Raw genomic sequence first — 14,593 nt, forward strand, 5'->3', positions numbered from 1 at the left:
TTTCGTTATTTTAAGGAAATGGACAAACTGCTATTAGCCAACAAAAAGCTAAATTTTTGGTTAAGTCTATTTTCAAGTATTTATCTTGGATATTTCTATCAGCAACAAAGAGTTCTTCTATATTCTCTGATGTCTCTCTCTTATCACAAAAACTTACTCGATGCAGTTAAAGATACCACCAAATGCGAATTGCCAATTCGCATTTGCCCATCCAGATTATTAAAGGAACTCCCTTGCTTGCTCCTATCTCTAGACAAACATCTTCCGACATAGAGAATGATTTGTCACAACTTGATCACATTCTTCAGTGAGATAGAGATCTACATCAGGGTTGGATATTTCTCTTTTGCATACCTGAAAAATGTCAGGACCTACTGTCAAGGGTTCCTTGTGTGATAAATCACTATTGAGATGCCACAACGCAATATGTTCCTGCCCTCCCTTTTCATCTGGATTCTCAATGCCTTCTTTTAAGATTTTTTTTGCAGACCCATCTATCTACTGGATGGTTTAGGGGATCTGTCTAATCTTGTTGACGCTGATCATTTTATACATCTTTTAATGTAAATAAGCCTTCTAAATATTTATAACAAACACGAATTACAATTAAAGAGAATTGAGTTAACGTATGACAATTCTTTCCACAGTTTCCTTGGCTAAAGCATGTTTCATTGGGTATTCATTATTTTCTGGCATTTACAGAACTTAAGTTTTGCAAGTCAGAGCCTAGAGGAAAGTACATCATCTCATACTTCTCTCCCTCACTATAAATTTGCAGCTGCGGGTGAACATTTAAAGGTGCAATAAATCAAAACCATTTTCTTACAATACCAATTCCATTCAGTCTGCAGTTACATCCACCAAACTATGTATGAACAAAGATACGCACTACACACGAGTTATAAAACTAGTTATTAGAAACTGTAGTGATAACTTCTCAAAGAAAAGACATTCGGATAATATCTGTGAAATTACATTCTTAAAATTAATTAAAGGAACAATATGACAAAAAAAGTGAGAACATATATTAGCCTACCAGGCAGTACACTAGCAGAAAACCTCAGAGTACCAGAATTAAAAGAAAAAGAAATACAGCTGAAATTGAACCGCTACAAAGCCGCATTAGGTGGTTCAAACACTCGACACAAAAGTTTTCTCCAATGCCATAATCAGCTTTTGCAGGACCATTGTTCCTAAAGCAACTTGGGTCTACAAACTCGGATTATCATTGATAGACCTATCCTTAGTTCATCTTTCGGATAAGAGAATTCACAAAATTCTCTCTGTTACCGGCATCTCCATGTTCAATGTAATGATTGCGCTTTTTCTTAAGACCACCAAGAGGGGCACTAAGTTTAAATGGCCACAAGAAGTTGTTGGCTTCCTTGAAATGAGGACCCACAGTATAGATCTCATGAATCAAATCCTCAATACATATAATGTCATACTTCCCAAGAACCTAGAAATAAAATTTGAAACATAAATTATTTAGTTAGCCAACTTAATTGAAATAGCAAATGAAATATTGAGTGAGGTTAATTTAAGCATACAAATTCATGTAGAGCAATATACCACACCTGCTCAATGATCGAGTTATCAGTCAAAGCTATCCTTTGCTTGTCAACTTTGCCATAGCCTCTCTTATACATAAGCTCCTTGATACTCTTCATGTTAGGATACCTAGAAGGACATAAAATTTTGACATTAATAAGGCACAAATATTTGACTATATAACAAACAGATTGCGGACATCATATCACTATGTATTTTTAAATATATATATATATATGGTTCACATTCTTTACATATGGGTATTTGTAGAATGAAGTACAATTTATGTACATCAATGCATCAGAGATATTTTGTGCCACCAAGATTATGTTAAACTTGCCTATAATCATTATTACCGAACAAATAATGAGATAGTATGTACAAGTTCTTACCCATAGGTCACATATGGTTCAACCTTTCTTAGCATATTAATAGTGGCTTTATTAACTTTAAGGAAGACTCCATTAAATATCTGTACAAGAAAGGACCATTAAATGGATCAGAATAAGTTCGAGATAATCAATCAAACAAAAACCATAACATAGATGATATCAATAACAAATACCAAAATAAATGAATAGAAAAACTTCTGCACAATTGCCATGGCAAACTAGCAGAATCTAAGAAACATTGTGAGTGCCATGCCGGACTTGCAGAGAGAACAGAAAAAACACAATGAATTGTTACATAATATAATGGAATAAGTGACAGAAAGATCATGGATGCTATGGAAAAAATTTAGAATATAAAAAAAGGACAGTAAATGATACCTGTCTCAATCGGAGAAGCTGCAAAATCTTGCGAGTTTTGGGATGCATGTCATTGATACTGAGGAAGTAGAAACATCCACAATAAGAGAATAGTTCATATCACATATAAAATTGATATATATACTGTTATACTATAGAGACAATATCCACAATACACATCATACAGATATACAGACAACTGCCATAGAAATAGTAACATACGAAGCTACAATATGCTGCTTTTACAAATTGCCTTGAAAGTAGAAACATCCACAATAAGAGAATAGTTCATATCACATATAAAATTGATATATATACTGTTATACTATAGAGACATTATCCACAATACACATCATACAGATATACAGACAACTGTCATAGAAATAGTAACATACGAAGCTACAATATGCTGCTTTTACAAATTGCCTTGAAAGTTTGCTGGATTTTCCGTGTACACCCGAGTTTACCAACCAACAAGATAAAAAAGGGAGAAAGTATTTACATAGCAATAACTTAGGTGGCTCATATAAATGCTGTTCCAGAGGGTGGATCGGTGGCACAAGGAAAACCAGCAGAACTTCCGCAAAGATCTCTAAAAACTAACACTTCCCTTCAAAATATGTACGTGCGAAAATTTGTATATATATACTGTACATACCCCCTGATTCGAATGACGAACAAAAGCTTAGCTTCAGGATCAACATAGAATCCACCTTTGAGCTTTGCTTCACGTTTCAATCGGATAAGATCTTCCTCCTGCAGGTTAAGAAGCACGGTAATGAACAATATTTGCAAACAACTATTAGGTCTAGAAGAAGATTAACAATAACTAATTCAAACGGTTTCCTCAGCACAAACAAAAAGCTGAAAGACACGGGCGGCATTAACAGGAGAAAATGACTGATGGCTTTGTAAAGCTTCTTCCACTCACTGAAAGATGAATTTTAGAGAAGGTTTAAATAGCCCATGGATTTACCTGTTGATTATACTCCTTGATGTATTTCTCAGCTCTTTTGAAAATAATCTTTCGGTTAGCTATGCTCTTGCATTTAGCTTCTTCCACTTCTTTAGCGTGAGCCAAGCTCCATTGCTCGTCACGTTTACGTTTCTTCAAAACGGACTCAGGAACATTGACAGCAGGTGAAGCTTCGGCAGAACTCATCCTGATAGCAATGATGACCATGACGAAAACACGATTATATTTACAAAACCACAAAGAACGGATAAGAATAAAATAAAAACAGAGAGAAGCTCAGTGTCGAAGAGAATATGGTTCTTCCAAATAAACTACAGAGCTCGGAACACATGTATGTATGGCTGTTTACACAGAAAAGCTCATGTCATGAAAAAAGAAGCAAAAATGCCTTCCTCCATGGAGGAGATGTCCGTGACAGCTAAGACGGGATCGCACACGGCGGAAAAAATAGAAAATTAAATGAAAATAGATGTCCATAATAGAAAAGGTTTTACAAATGGAATCAAAACAGCTACTTTGAGAACATATGTGCGTGTTGATAAAACAAAGAGAAACGATTCGAAAGGAGGGTCGAAAAAAACTACAGAGAAATTGAGCGAAATCTGAGAATAGCTCAGATACGTATCGGAAAGCAGAAACTGAATTCATGCAGAACAGCAGCACCAAATAGATGACGTGAACGGGGTCCAAAAAAAGATAGCAGAGAATAAACATTTCACGGAAAGCGCATCTGCCATGGAATGCTTCTGGTACGCGCATCAAGCGCGCGTGTGTGTTGAAGCTGCGTAGATCTTTCTTTCTTCAGATCCATGCGGGAAGCGGGAAGAAGGGCTGGATATAGACGGGGGAAATCTCACAGGGAATCCGCTTAAATCGTTTGTGTGCGAGTAGAGGTCGAAACAAACGGGATGGGCAGAAAGAGAGAGAGAGAGAGAGAGAGAGAGAGAGAGAGAGAGAGAGAGAGGAGAAGGAGAGAGAGAATCCATGGAGGGAAGAGAGGCATACCTGGCGAAGAGAAGCTGCGCAGCTGTCGATTGCGTCGTCTGAGGGACGATCGAAGAGAAAAGGGAAGGGAAAGGAAGGGAAAGGAAGAAGAAGAAGAAGAAGAAGAAGAAAAATGAGAGAGAGAGAGAGAGGAAGAGGAAACCCTAAACCTGGGGTGGGGGAGGGAGGGGTGGAAACCCTAAACCACAAATGGGCGGTTTCACACTATGGCCGGCCTCCCACTCTCTAACACCCTAAATGAATATGTACATATAATGAATGGCCTTCTTCTTCTTCTTCTTCTTCTTCTTCCTCTTCATTCGGCTCGTGTCTGTGTCCTGTTGTTGTTTCCTATATTATGTTGTGTTTGTATTGTGTCGTGTCCTTGTTGTTCCCTATTCTCTTGTGTTGTATCGTGCCCTGCCCTGCCCTGTTGTTTCCTATTCTATTGTGTTGTGTTGTATCATGTCCTGTCCTGTTGTTTCCTATTGTGTTGTGTCATGTGTCATGTGTCCTGTTGTGTTGTGTTGTGTCGTGTCGTGTCGTGTCGAGTGTTGTGTCTCATTGTGTCATGTTGTGTCTCGTTGTTTCTCGTTGTGTCATGTGATGAATGCATGGGTTACATACTATACAATTATTAGACCACAACTCCCACTCTTGCGAACTAGGCACGTTACAGAACTATATGAATCCGTTTCACCTTACCATGGCCGCTCATTTCGATTCGCATGTTTTCAATACGTCTCCATTCACATTACTCAAACTCGTGACTTGTTTTCTAAACCTTGATATTCCTAATGTGACGAACAAAATTGCTTGTGCACACTCTTTGTGTGAAATGATGGCGAGGATTCATACGCCTTTAGGAATCCTCCATGTTATTCCTCTGAACCTCATTGTTGTGATTTTCCTATGAAGCTTATAGGAGGATTCCCATTGTAAGAGATGAATAAATCATATTTTAATATCGAACTTATGTTGCAAGTATTCGTTGTCTCCATTCTCTTCCCCAACCTAATTGGGGGTGAAAGTCCCCATGGATTGACCCTTGCAACACATCACAACCATGATTGTGACGATGATGAAGCAAGCAAATAACCATGACATGAATGGTGACAATGAAGAAGAACAAAAAAGGAGGAAAAATGAAGAAGAATGAATAAGTAAGGAGAAAACAAACACAAGTAACCTTTTGCCCTCCATACCTCCATATTTAGAGATTTATCACATTGTCATGAATTTTATAAATGTAAATATGCTTTTTCCATCTCTTAGTATCGTGTTTGCTATAGGATCATATATGAGTATCCTTAACGAGCCCAAAGGCATAAGAGTTGAACAAACAAGTGGAGAAGCTAAAGGAGTTAAGTGAAAGTTGTCGTCAAATTCACACTTTTGTGGGTGGAGCAAAACACATATAGATTGGGGGAAGTGAGTATGAACAATTACTACATCGTTGTCCATATTGTAGAGAATATGGGACCGGCCACAATCTGTTCTTGAGGACAATGAGAAAGGCAATAACCGAAGAAACAACAGGAAAACAGAAAATGCACATACAACAAGAGAGGAGATATTAACATGGAAAACCCTGAATGGGAAACAAACCACGAGAGCCCATAGAGTCCAAAACAGAATCATTAAGTAGAGAGGAATATACAGGATACTCAAGGCCACAACCTTGAGCTCGACTTTGTCTTGCAGATGGTTACAACACTCTCACACTCACTCATCACTTAGCTCACACATATGTTTGTACATTCCCACGCACTCCATAATGATTGCCCTAGGTGTATTTATCCCTACCGATTGATACACTTGCGTAAGTGGGTGCAAAGATCAAAGTCGACAGTATATAGACAACTAGAAAACCAAAGTACATAGACACAAGTATTTTACGTGGACACAACCTTGAAAGGGAAAAACCACGGGAGTGCACAAACTCAGAACTATTCCACTACGTATGAGAAAGTACAAGGAGACTCACAGGCAATGACCTCGAGCTCGTATTCGTCAAATCGACGGTTACAGAGTGGTCACTCTCACTCTCACTAACTCACGCTTAGTTACAACAACTATATTAACATCATACTATAATGATTTGCCCTAGTTGTATTTGTACTAATACAACTTTTAGTGCTATTTACAATTCTAGCCCAAATGGGCGCAACAAAACCTAAGCCCTCTCCCTAAGCCCATGGTATCTCCTCTGGATGTGGACCGGTTGGTATCCACATCAGCCGACATGTCTGAATCAGTAAAACCTTATAGTATGGGTTTACCTGAGCTGAATCGGAGGCACGCGCTCGAGGTGCCTCCCACGTATCGAAGTATCCACTTGATTGATGCCCAATGCTCTCTACCCGGATTGCTCATGAATCGGTTGACGACTCCAATCGCGTATCCGATGTCTGGCCTTGTACATACCATTGCGTACATCAGACCTCCGATTGTTGAGGCATAGGGAACCTTCATCATCTCAACCTTCTCCATCCTTTTCTTTGGACATTGTCTCCCGGATAACTTGTTGTTGGTCAGGAGTGTGGAGCCGACCAGCTTCGCGCTTTCCATGTTGAACCTCTAGAGCACCTTTGTCATGTACTTCTCTTGTGACAACAACAATAAATTCTTTGTTCGGTCCTGGACAATATGCATCCCCATGATTTGTCGTACCGGACCCATATCCTTCATTGAGAAAGACTTGCTCAAGGCCTTCTTCAGCATTCCGATCTTGATATGCTCCCGTCTGACAATCAATATGTCGTCCACATATAGCATGAGGATGAGGAAATCTCCTCTGTCGAACTTCTTCAAAAACACGCAGTCGTCAGCCTATGTTTTGTGGTACCCTTGGTTGGTCGTGAAGGATTCGAACTTCCGGTACCCCATTGTTGGGGAGCCGGCTTCAGACCATAAAGGCTCTTCCTTAACCGGCATACCAGGTTCTCCTTCCCCTTTTTGACGAATCCTTCCAATTGCTACATGTAGATTTCTTCTTTGAGGTCTCCATGCAGAAATGTTGTCTTGACATCCAACTGTTTGACTTCAAGGTGCATATTGGCCGCTCTGCTCAACACAAACCAGATGGATGCCATCTTCACTACCGGGGAAAATATTTCGTCAAAATCCACACCTTTCTTCTGTTGGAAGCCCTTCACCACAATGTGGGCTTTATACCTTGGTGGATTTCCGCCATCTCTCGGTTTAAGCTTATACACCCACTTGTTCCAAAGTGCCCTCTTTCCTTTCAGCAGTTCCGTCAGCTCATACGTGTGGTTCTCATGCAGGAATCCATCTCGTCCTGTATGGCATTTAGCCACTTTCTGTTGTGGTTGTCTCTCTTCGCTTGCTCGAAGCTTTCCGGCTCCCCCTCGTTAGTTAGTAGTACATACTCTTTATCTGAAAATTTGCGGGGGGGAGCTTCTCTCTCTTAGAGGGTACCTTCTTCCTCTGCTTTCCTTAGCCAGTTCGCTAGGTCCTTCCTCTTCAAATCTGACTATGTGTTTGAGTTCGGTTCCCGACCAGTCTTCAACCGATCCGGCTCCCTATCCGGATCCAATCGGCTCCTCAAGTTCTTCAGTCGGTATTCGACTTCTCATTCTCCCAATCAACAATAGTCTTTTCCTCCATGAAGACTATGTCTCTGCTTCCGATCAGTTTCTTCTTGGCTAAGTCCCATAGCCGGTAGTTGAACTCATCGTCGCCATATCCTAAGAATATGCATGATCAAGTCTTCGGGTCCAATTTGCCCCTTTGGTCCTTCACTACAATGCACGTAGGAAAGACAACCGAACACTTTCAGATGCCGATATGACAAGTCTTTGTCGGTCCACACCCTTTGTGGAATATCTCCGTCAAAGGGTATTGAGGGTGATCGGTTTATCACGTGCACCGCTGTCATCAACGCCTCAGCCCAAAACGTCTTGGACAATTTTGCATATGTCGGCATGCTCAAGACTCTATGGTATTCTCTTGGCTAGGCCGTTCAGTTTTGGCGTCTTCGACACGATGTATTTGAGTCGAATTCCCTTTGACCGACGATACTACGGGAACTAGCCTCGATATTCTGCTACATTATCTGCTCGAACCGCTTTCAATTTCCAACCGTTCTCTCTCTCGGCTCTTGTGTGGAACTCCTTGAAGACCAACGTCACTTGGTCCTTGGTCTTCAATACGGAAGCCCATAACTTCCGGCTACATTCGTGAATGAAGGTCACGAAATGTTGTGATCCAACATGAGACTTTGCATGTACGTAGCATATGTCCGTATGCACAAGTTTTAGCGAGGTCTTGTTCCTCATCAGGGTTCTCGATCGAAAGGAGACTCTGTTTTGCTTGTCGGCCAAGCAATTGGGCACTTCTCAAGTTGCACATTCTTCACCTCCGGAATGAGGTTCTCCTCGGCAAGCTTCCACATCCCCTTCTCACTCATGTGGCATAGCCTCATGTGCCACAACTCACTGGTTGTGCCGGCTGCCACATTTACTTCCTCCCAGCATACTCGAGCATGCATAAGATACAATGTGTTTGTCTTCCGGGCTGGGGCCACAATCTGGTTTCCCTTGCAGAATTTCAGTGTGCCGTTTCGGATGCTACCCGTGTAGCCTTCATCATCTAGGCGACCAACTGATATCAGATTGAATCTGACATCCGGAATGTGTCTCACATCTTTTAGCACCAATTAGCACCTGGTTGATGTTAACAAACACATGTCTCCTATGCCGACAATTTGGCATGCTCCTTAATTTCCCATCTTCACAAATCCGTGATCGCCGGCAGTGGACAATGAGAAGCATTTCCAGTCGGGGGTCAAGTGGAACGATGCTCCGGAGTCGACCACCCACGTTGTTTCATCATTGACAAGGTGCACTTCATTCTGCTCACTGATCATCATTAGTTCTTCCTCATTTGTCGCGATAGCTGAGGTGCCTTTTCTATCCGGAATCTTCTTCGTCTCTGCATCATCAACTCCCCATTTCTCTTTCCAGAAGTGTTGGCAAATCTTCTGGAAGTGCCCTAGTTTACCACAATAGAAGCAGGTGGGCCGCCCCCTTGACTTCGATCTCGTCCCCGACTTTTCCTGATTTTGGGGAGTTCTATTCCGACCTCTTCCCTAGTTCATGTCACCTTTTGTGACTAAGACCTTCGGGTTGGTTGTGGACTCTCTGTCCTTTCGGCGAGCTTCCTCATTCAACAAGCTCGACTTCATCGTCTCTAGGGATAAGTGTTTCCCTTTCGGTCTGGCGTTGCCAAAAGTGACAACGAACGTCTCCCAACTATCCGGAAGGGATCCCAACAACAATAGCGCCAATACCTCATCGTCAATAGGTACTTGCAGAGAGGTGATTTAGTTTATTAATCCTTGGAAGGCATTCAAATGTCTTGCCATGGTGGAGCCATCCTGATACCTCAGTTTCATAATCTTCCGGAAGATTGATACTCTGTTAACATTGTTTTTATTCTCGAACATGACGTCGATGTTCTTCCATAAGATGTTTGCCTTTGTCTCTTCATTGAAGTTGTTATATAGACTCATGTCTATAAAACACATAATGTAGGTTGTTGTCTTCAAATGCACGACTTCCAATGTCGATGCATCGATCTTGTCTACCTTCTTATCTCCAAACTGCACCGGCAGTCAGAGGTCTCTGCAGACCATCATGTTGAGAGATCAAGCTCAACTTAGTTTAGTTATTTAGTCAACAATGTAACTTCATAGTTACCTAGATAAAATCTAGTTAGAAGTGTTGACTATAATGCCTTAAATAGGACCTTGTACATAAGTGGGATATTCTAGATCCTCCACTCCTAAGTACATTTAATACAATACTTACACTTTTGTACCTATATTATACTCACACATGTGCACCCTTGCACATGAGATCTATATACATATACCTCATTGTAGGTATTTTTGTATTTGATGATGATGATGATGATAATGCTAATTTAATATAGTTACTCATCCCCCATCTTGTGTTGTTCATAAGTGTAACTTCCTCTCTCACCTCCTCTCACACACATACACACACATATCATTTAATCTTTCGCTTAACTTAATCACATAATTAGGTACTAATTAACCCTTGCTTAATTACTTACCTAATTCTTAACATGGTATCAGAGCGTGTGGTTTAGAAAATCCAATAAGCCCACCTGACTCCGTGATTGTGTGTTTGAGACGCCGATGACAAAATCTGGCTATCGGCTACCATAGTCCCGCTACGTAGCACATGTACGTGATCGAAGGAAGAAAATCAAAAGAAGAGAAGACACTAATCAACATGAACACACAAATGGGTACCTCGCTCCCTCGTGAAAATCTAGATCGGAGCAATTATTCATATTGGGAGTACAACATGACCCAATACCTCGTCGGCCAAGGGTATTGGAGCTACATCAACGAAGCTCAAGAAAATTAACCCGACTCAAAGAATGCCGACTACGCAACATGGGAGCAAGCGGCGAGTCGAGTCATGTATTGCTTGGCAACATGTGTCCACGACCACATGCTTAGCCACATTCGAGACGCCTAAAGAAGCGTGGGCGAACTTAAAGAAAATGTTCGCCGCCAACACGACCGCCCAAAAGCATCAACTCCGACAAGAGTTGAACAACATTTGGCAAGAAGACATGTCTGTGTCGGACTATGCCACCAAGATCAAGAGCATTTGTGACTCACTTGGCTCCATCAAAATAAACGTCGATGAAGACGAGATGGTTCAAGTATGCTTGGCGGCCTCGCACAATGATTCGATCAATTACGGACGGCAATCTTGGCGAGAGAAAATCGTTCTTCGTTCTTCGACCTTCAATTAATGCTAATGGTTGAAGAGAACCACGTCCAAACCAAAACCAAGACATCTAAAGGACAAATGTTCTTCTCGAATTCGGATGGTGGCCGAGGACGAGGTCGAGGCGGTAGAAGAGGTCAATTCGGCCCATCACATGAAGGGAACTCAAACCTTCACAGAAGCCATCGAGGAACCTTCGAAAGAAGGGGGAGCTTCCATGCCGAACAAGGTCGGCAAGTGAGGCCCGCAACTTGCAACTATAGCGGGAAAATCGGCCACCGCGAGGAGGTATGTCGAAAAAGGAGAAGCGAGTTGACTTTGACAAGTCGACAACTTACGAATTACGCCACCAACTCCGAATACGACGATTACGACAGACTATTCGTAATGAGGCATAGAGTGAACTCTATGTCGGCTTCCAACTCCGCAAGCACCTCCAACTCGGAATACGTGTGGTTCGTTGATTCCGGCGCCTCACATCACATGACATCTCACGAAGAGTGGTTTCGTGATTTACGAACACCGAATCGACTTGGCTTCATAGAGACGGGAGACAACACCACACATCCCATTTGGCACATCGACAATGTCCCATTCGGGAAAGAAGGTGAACAAACTTGCACCAAGAATGTCTTGCACCTGCCCACAATAACGAAGAATTTGGTCTTGGTCGGCCAAATCGTGGAGCAAGGCATAGAAGTCCGCTTCAACAACGAAAGTTGTTTCATCGAGAAAGATGGTCGACTCATAACCAAGGGACGGAGAGATGGTCGAATGTTCATCCTCGATTCGAACAAGGTGAAATCGTCAATGTACGCTAAAGGTCTCAAAACCGAGACAAGCATCGAGTTGTGGCACAAGAGAATCGGCCACATAAACCTCCAACGGCTCCGAGCTATGCAATCAAAGGGAGTCGTCATCGGACTTCCGACATTTGAGTCGAAACTGTCAAATTCAGTACTAATATAGAGAAGGAATTAGTACTAAAAGATTAGGATTAGTACTAAGAGAGGTGTAGAACTCTCGAGAGAAGGAAAGAGTGAGCAAGAGAGAGAGAGAGATAGAGAGAGAGAAAGGGTGAGAGAGAATGATGATAAAAGATATATATTATGTGAAGAGAGTATACAATAGTAGCTAGGAGGCTTAAGACTAGCGTTGAACCAATTTGGTTCAAAATAATGCCTTGTGCCTCCTTTTATAGTATTCTCAGGAGTAATCTTGAAGTTTCTAGAATGTTCCAGAGAAATCTGGAATATGCATCCATTTTCTATAATAAAACTTAAATGAAAATAATATCCTACGTATTACAATAGATTGTATAATGGTCAAGAGCTCGACCTATGTAACGTAAGGTCATGGGTTTGAGTCTTGCCATATCATGACACTATCCCCCCTTTAAAACGACGAGTGTCACGAGTCATTTTGGATTGAGGACCCGGTTTGTCTAGATATTGAAGATGGAAGTATTCAAGAAGAGCACGAGAATTGGTCACATTCTCTATCGGTTCCCAAGTACGCTCTATGGGACTATATCCTAGCCAATGGACTAGATAGTAGAGCTTGTTGCGAATAATCTTGGAATCGAGGATGGCAACAACCTCGTATTCAGGTCCATCTTCAAGTTCGATCGGGGGTGGAGGTTGTGTAATACGTCCTGGGATGGTGCTGTCTTTATAGGGTTTGAGGAGAGAACTATGAAACACCGGATGTATCCAAAGTTGTGGAGGTAGATCGAGACAAAAAGGGACATCATTAAATCTTTGCGATAATACGGAAAGGACCTAATCGCTGATAATCCAACTTCTCACATGGGCAAGTACTCTTGATGTGTCGTCATAGTAGCCATACCCGATCTCCGACGTTAAAACTAGATGGAAACCGATGATAATCTGCGTAAACCTTGTGTGTTTGTTGAGCTTGCAGGAGATGAGTAGATAAATCCACTTGTATCTTGCATCAACACTCCAAACGATCCTCTGCACAAGGATTTGTAGGTAACTCTGGTGTTTCAAATACACACCATCGAGGGTGACAGCCTGTATAAGCATAAAATGACGTAACTTTAGTCAATGTGTGGACAGAGTAATTATAGGCAAATTCGGTGAAGTGGAGAATATCCGCCCAGTCATCCTGATGATAACTTAGAAAGCACCGAAGATACTGCTCCAACGTTTGATTTGTTCGTTCTGCTTGGCTGTCTGATTGTGGGTGGTAGCCGGAGGAGAGGTTACAAGTGACCTTGAGCATTTTAAAAAGGCGCTTCTAGAATTTCGAGATGAACTGGGGTCCACGGTCGCTGATGATACTATCGGGAAGGCCATGATGCCGACATACTTCACGCATGACAATTTCATTGGTTTCTTAACTGGAGATTATCTTAGTACATGGCAAGAAATGAGACATCTTCATATATCGATCTACTACTGTTAGAATCGCATTAAATCCCTTCGAGATTGGAAGATCTGTGATGAAATCTAGAGTAATGGATTGCCACGGCTTGCTTGGAATTGGTAATGATTCTAATAAACCATATGGCTGATGCCTTGGCATTTTCGCTCTGCAACATGTATCACAAGTCCGAACAAAATCTTCGACAAATTGCCGCATACGGGGCCACCAGAATGATTGTTGTACTATGTCTAATGTCTTAGTACTACCAAAATGCCCAGATGTATATGTGTCATGATAGTTTTGGACTGCTCGAAGGCGGCAAGAACCATTACGAACATACAAGAGGTTTTTAAAGAATAGTAATCCATCATGGTATTTGAATTGTCGATAGTCCGTACTTGGTTGTTGCGACTGTGAACAAGATGTTCAAGAGGGATCAATTTGTGTTAGAATGGCTTGGGCAAAAGCATTTGTCTTCAAGTCCTCACGTATGGTATCGATAACGTGGGAATCCATGGGCATGCCAAAGACCTGTGTTGCTTGCAGTCGTGCCGGTCCCAAGATTACTTGTTTTTTATTATTGAAAGTTGGCTCACCAAGACGCGGTGCTAGATACGAACGCCATGATAATGCATCTGCCTTCCCTTGGTGCTTCCCCTGACGATATGTAATTTTGAAGTCGTAACGCATGAGGAATTGGGCCCACCGAGCTTGACGTCGATTTAACACACGAGCGTCTTGAAAGTAGGCAAGGTTCTTGTGGTCACTGCTGTTACCCCGTACGAGATGTACGGAGAGTCAATGTGATGAGCGAGGGTCAAATGTTATCATGATGATTGTTGTGTGTGTGTAGGGGGCATAAATGTAATTGTGAGTCGATACGTATGTGAACACATGCACACGTGTGTGCATGTGGATGGATACGAGGAGGTGTGAGTGAGTGTCCAATATGAATGCTCTAGGGGGCTTACACCCCTTTGTATCTACCCCCTCTTGTACTATTTAACCCCTTATGGGGAATGAATGAAGAAAGGATCATTTTTCTCTCTCAATCTCTCTCTCTCTCTTGTCATCTCTCTTTCTCTCTCTCTCCCCCTCAACGTTGAATCCCCTTGGGAGGGGGGTGGAGCCATTCTAGGCACCACCCC

The 14,593-nt window shown here is 41.9% G+C and overlaps 1 protein-coding gene across 1 annotated transcript; it reads right to left on the reverse strand.

Annotated features, from left to right (window-relative positions):
• Nucleotides 1-1,054: 1,054 nt before the first annotated feature.
• On the reverse strand, nucleotides 1,055-4,380 carry LOC147861782 (large ribosomal subunit protein uL30y-like). Its single transcript, XM_087322579.1, has 7 exons — nucleotides 4,282-4,380; nucleotides 3,277-3,463; nucleotides 2,959-3,056; nucleotides 2,322-2,379; nucleotides 1,944-2,023; nucleotides 1,578-1,680; nucleotides 1,055-1,459 (listed from the first exon to the last, which is right to left on the reverse strand). Exons 2-7 carry the CDS (start codon nucleotides 3,460-3,462, stop codon nucleotides 1,244-1,246), a joined length of 741 nt encoding a protein of 246 aa, XP_087178705.1. The 5' UTR covers nucleotide 3,463; nucleotides 4,282-4,380; the 3' UTR covers nucleotides 1,055-1,243.
• Nucleotides 4,381-14,593: the final 10,213 nt, after the last annotated feature.

The sequence above is a fragment of the Azolla caroliniana genome, unplaced genomic scaffold (genome assembly GCF_043228905.1).
Source record: "Azolla caroliniana isolate FFs.n. ecotype wild unplaced genomic scaffold, voAzoCaro1.0.p SCAF_7, whole genome shotgun sequence".
NCBI lineage: Eukaryota > Viridiplantae > Streptophyta > Polypodiopsida > Salviniales > Salviniaceae > Azolla > Azolla caroliniana.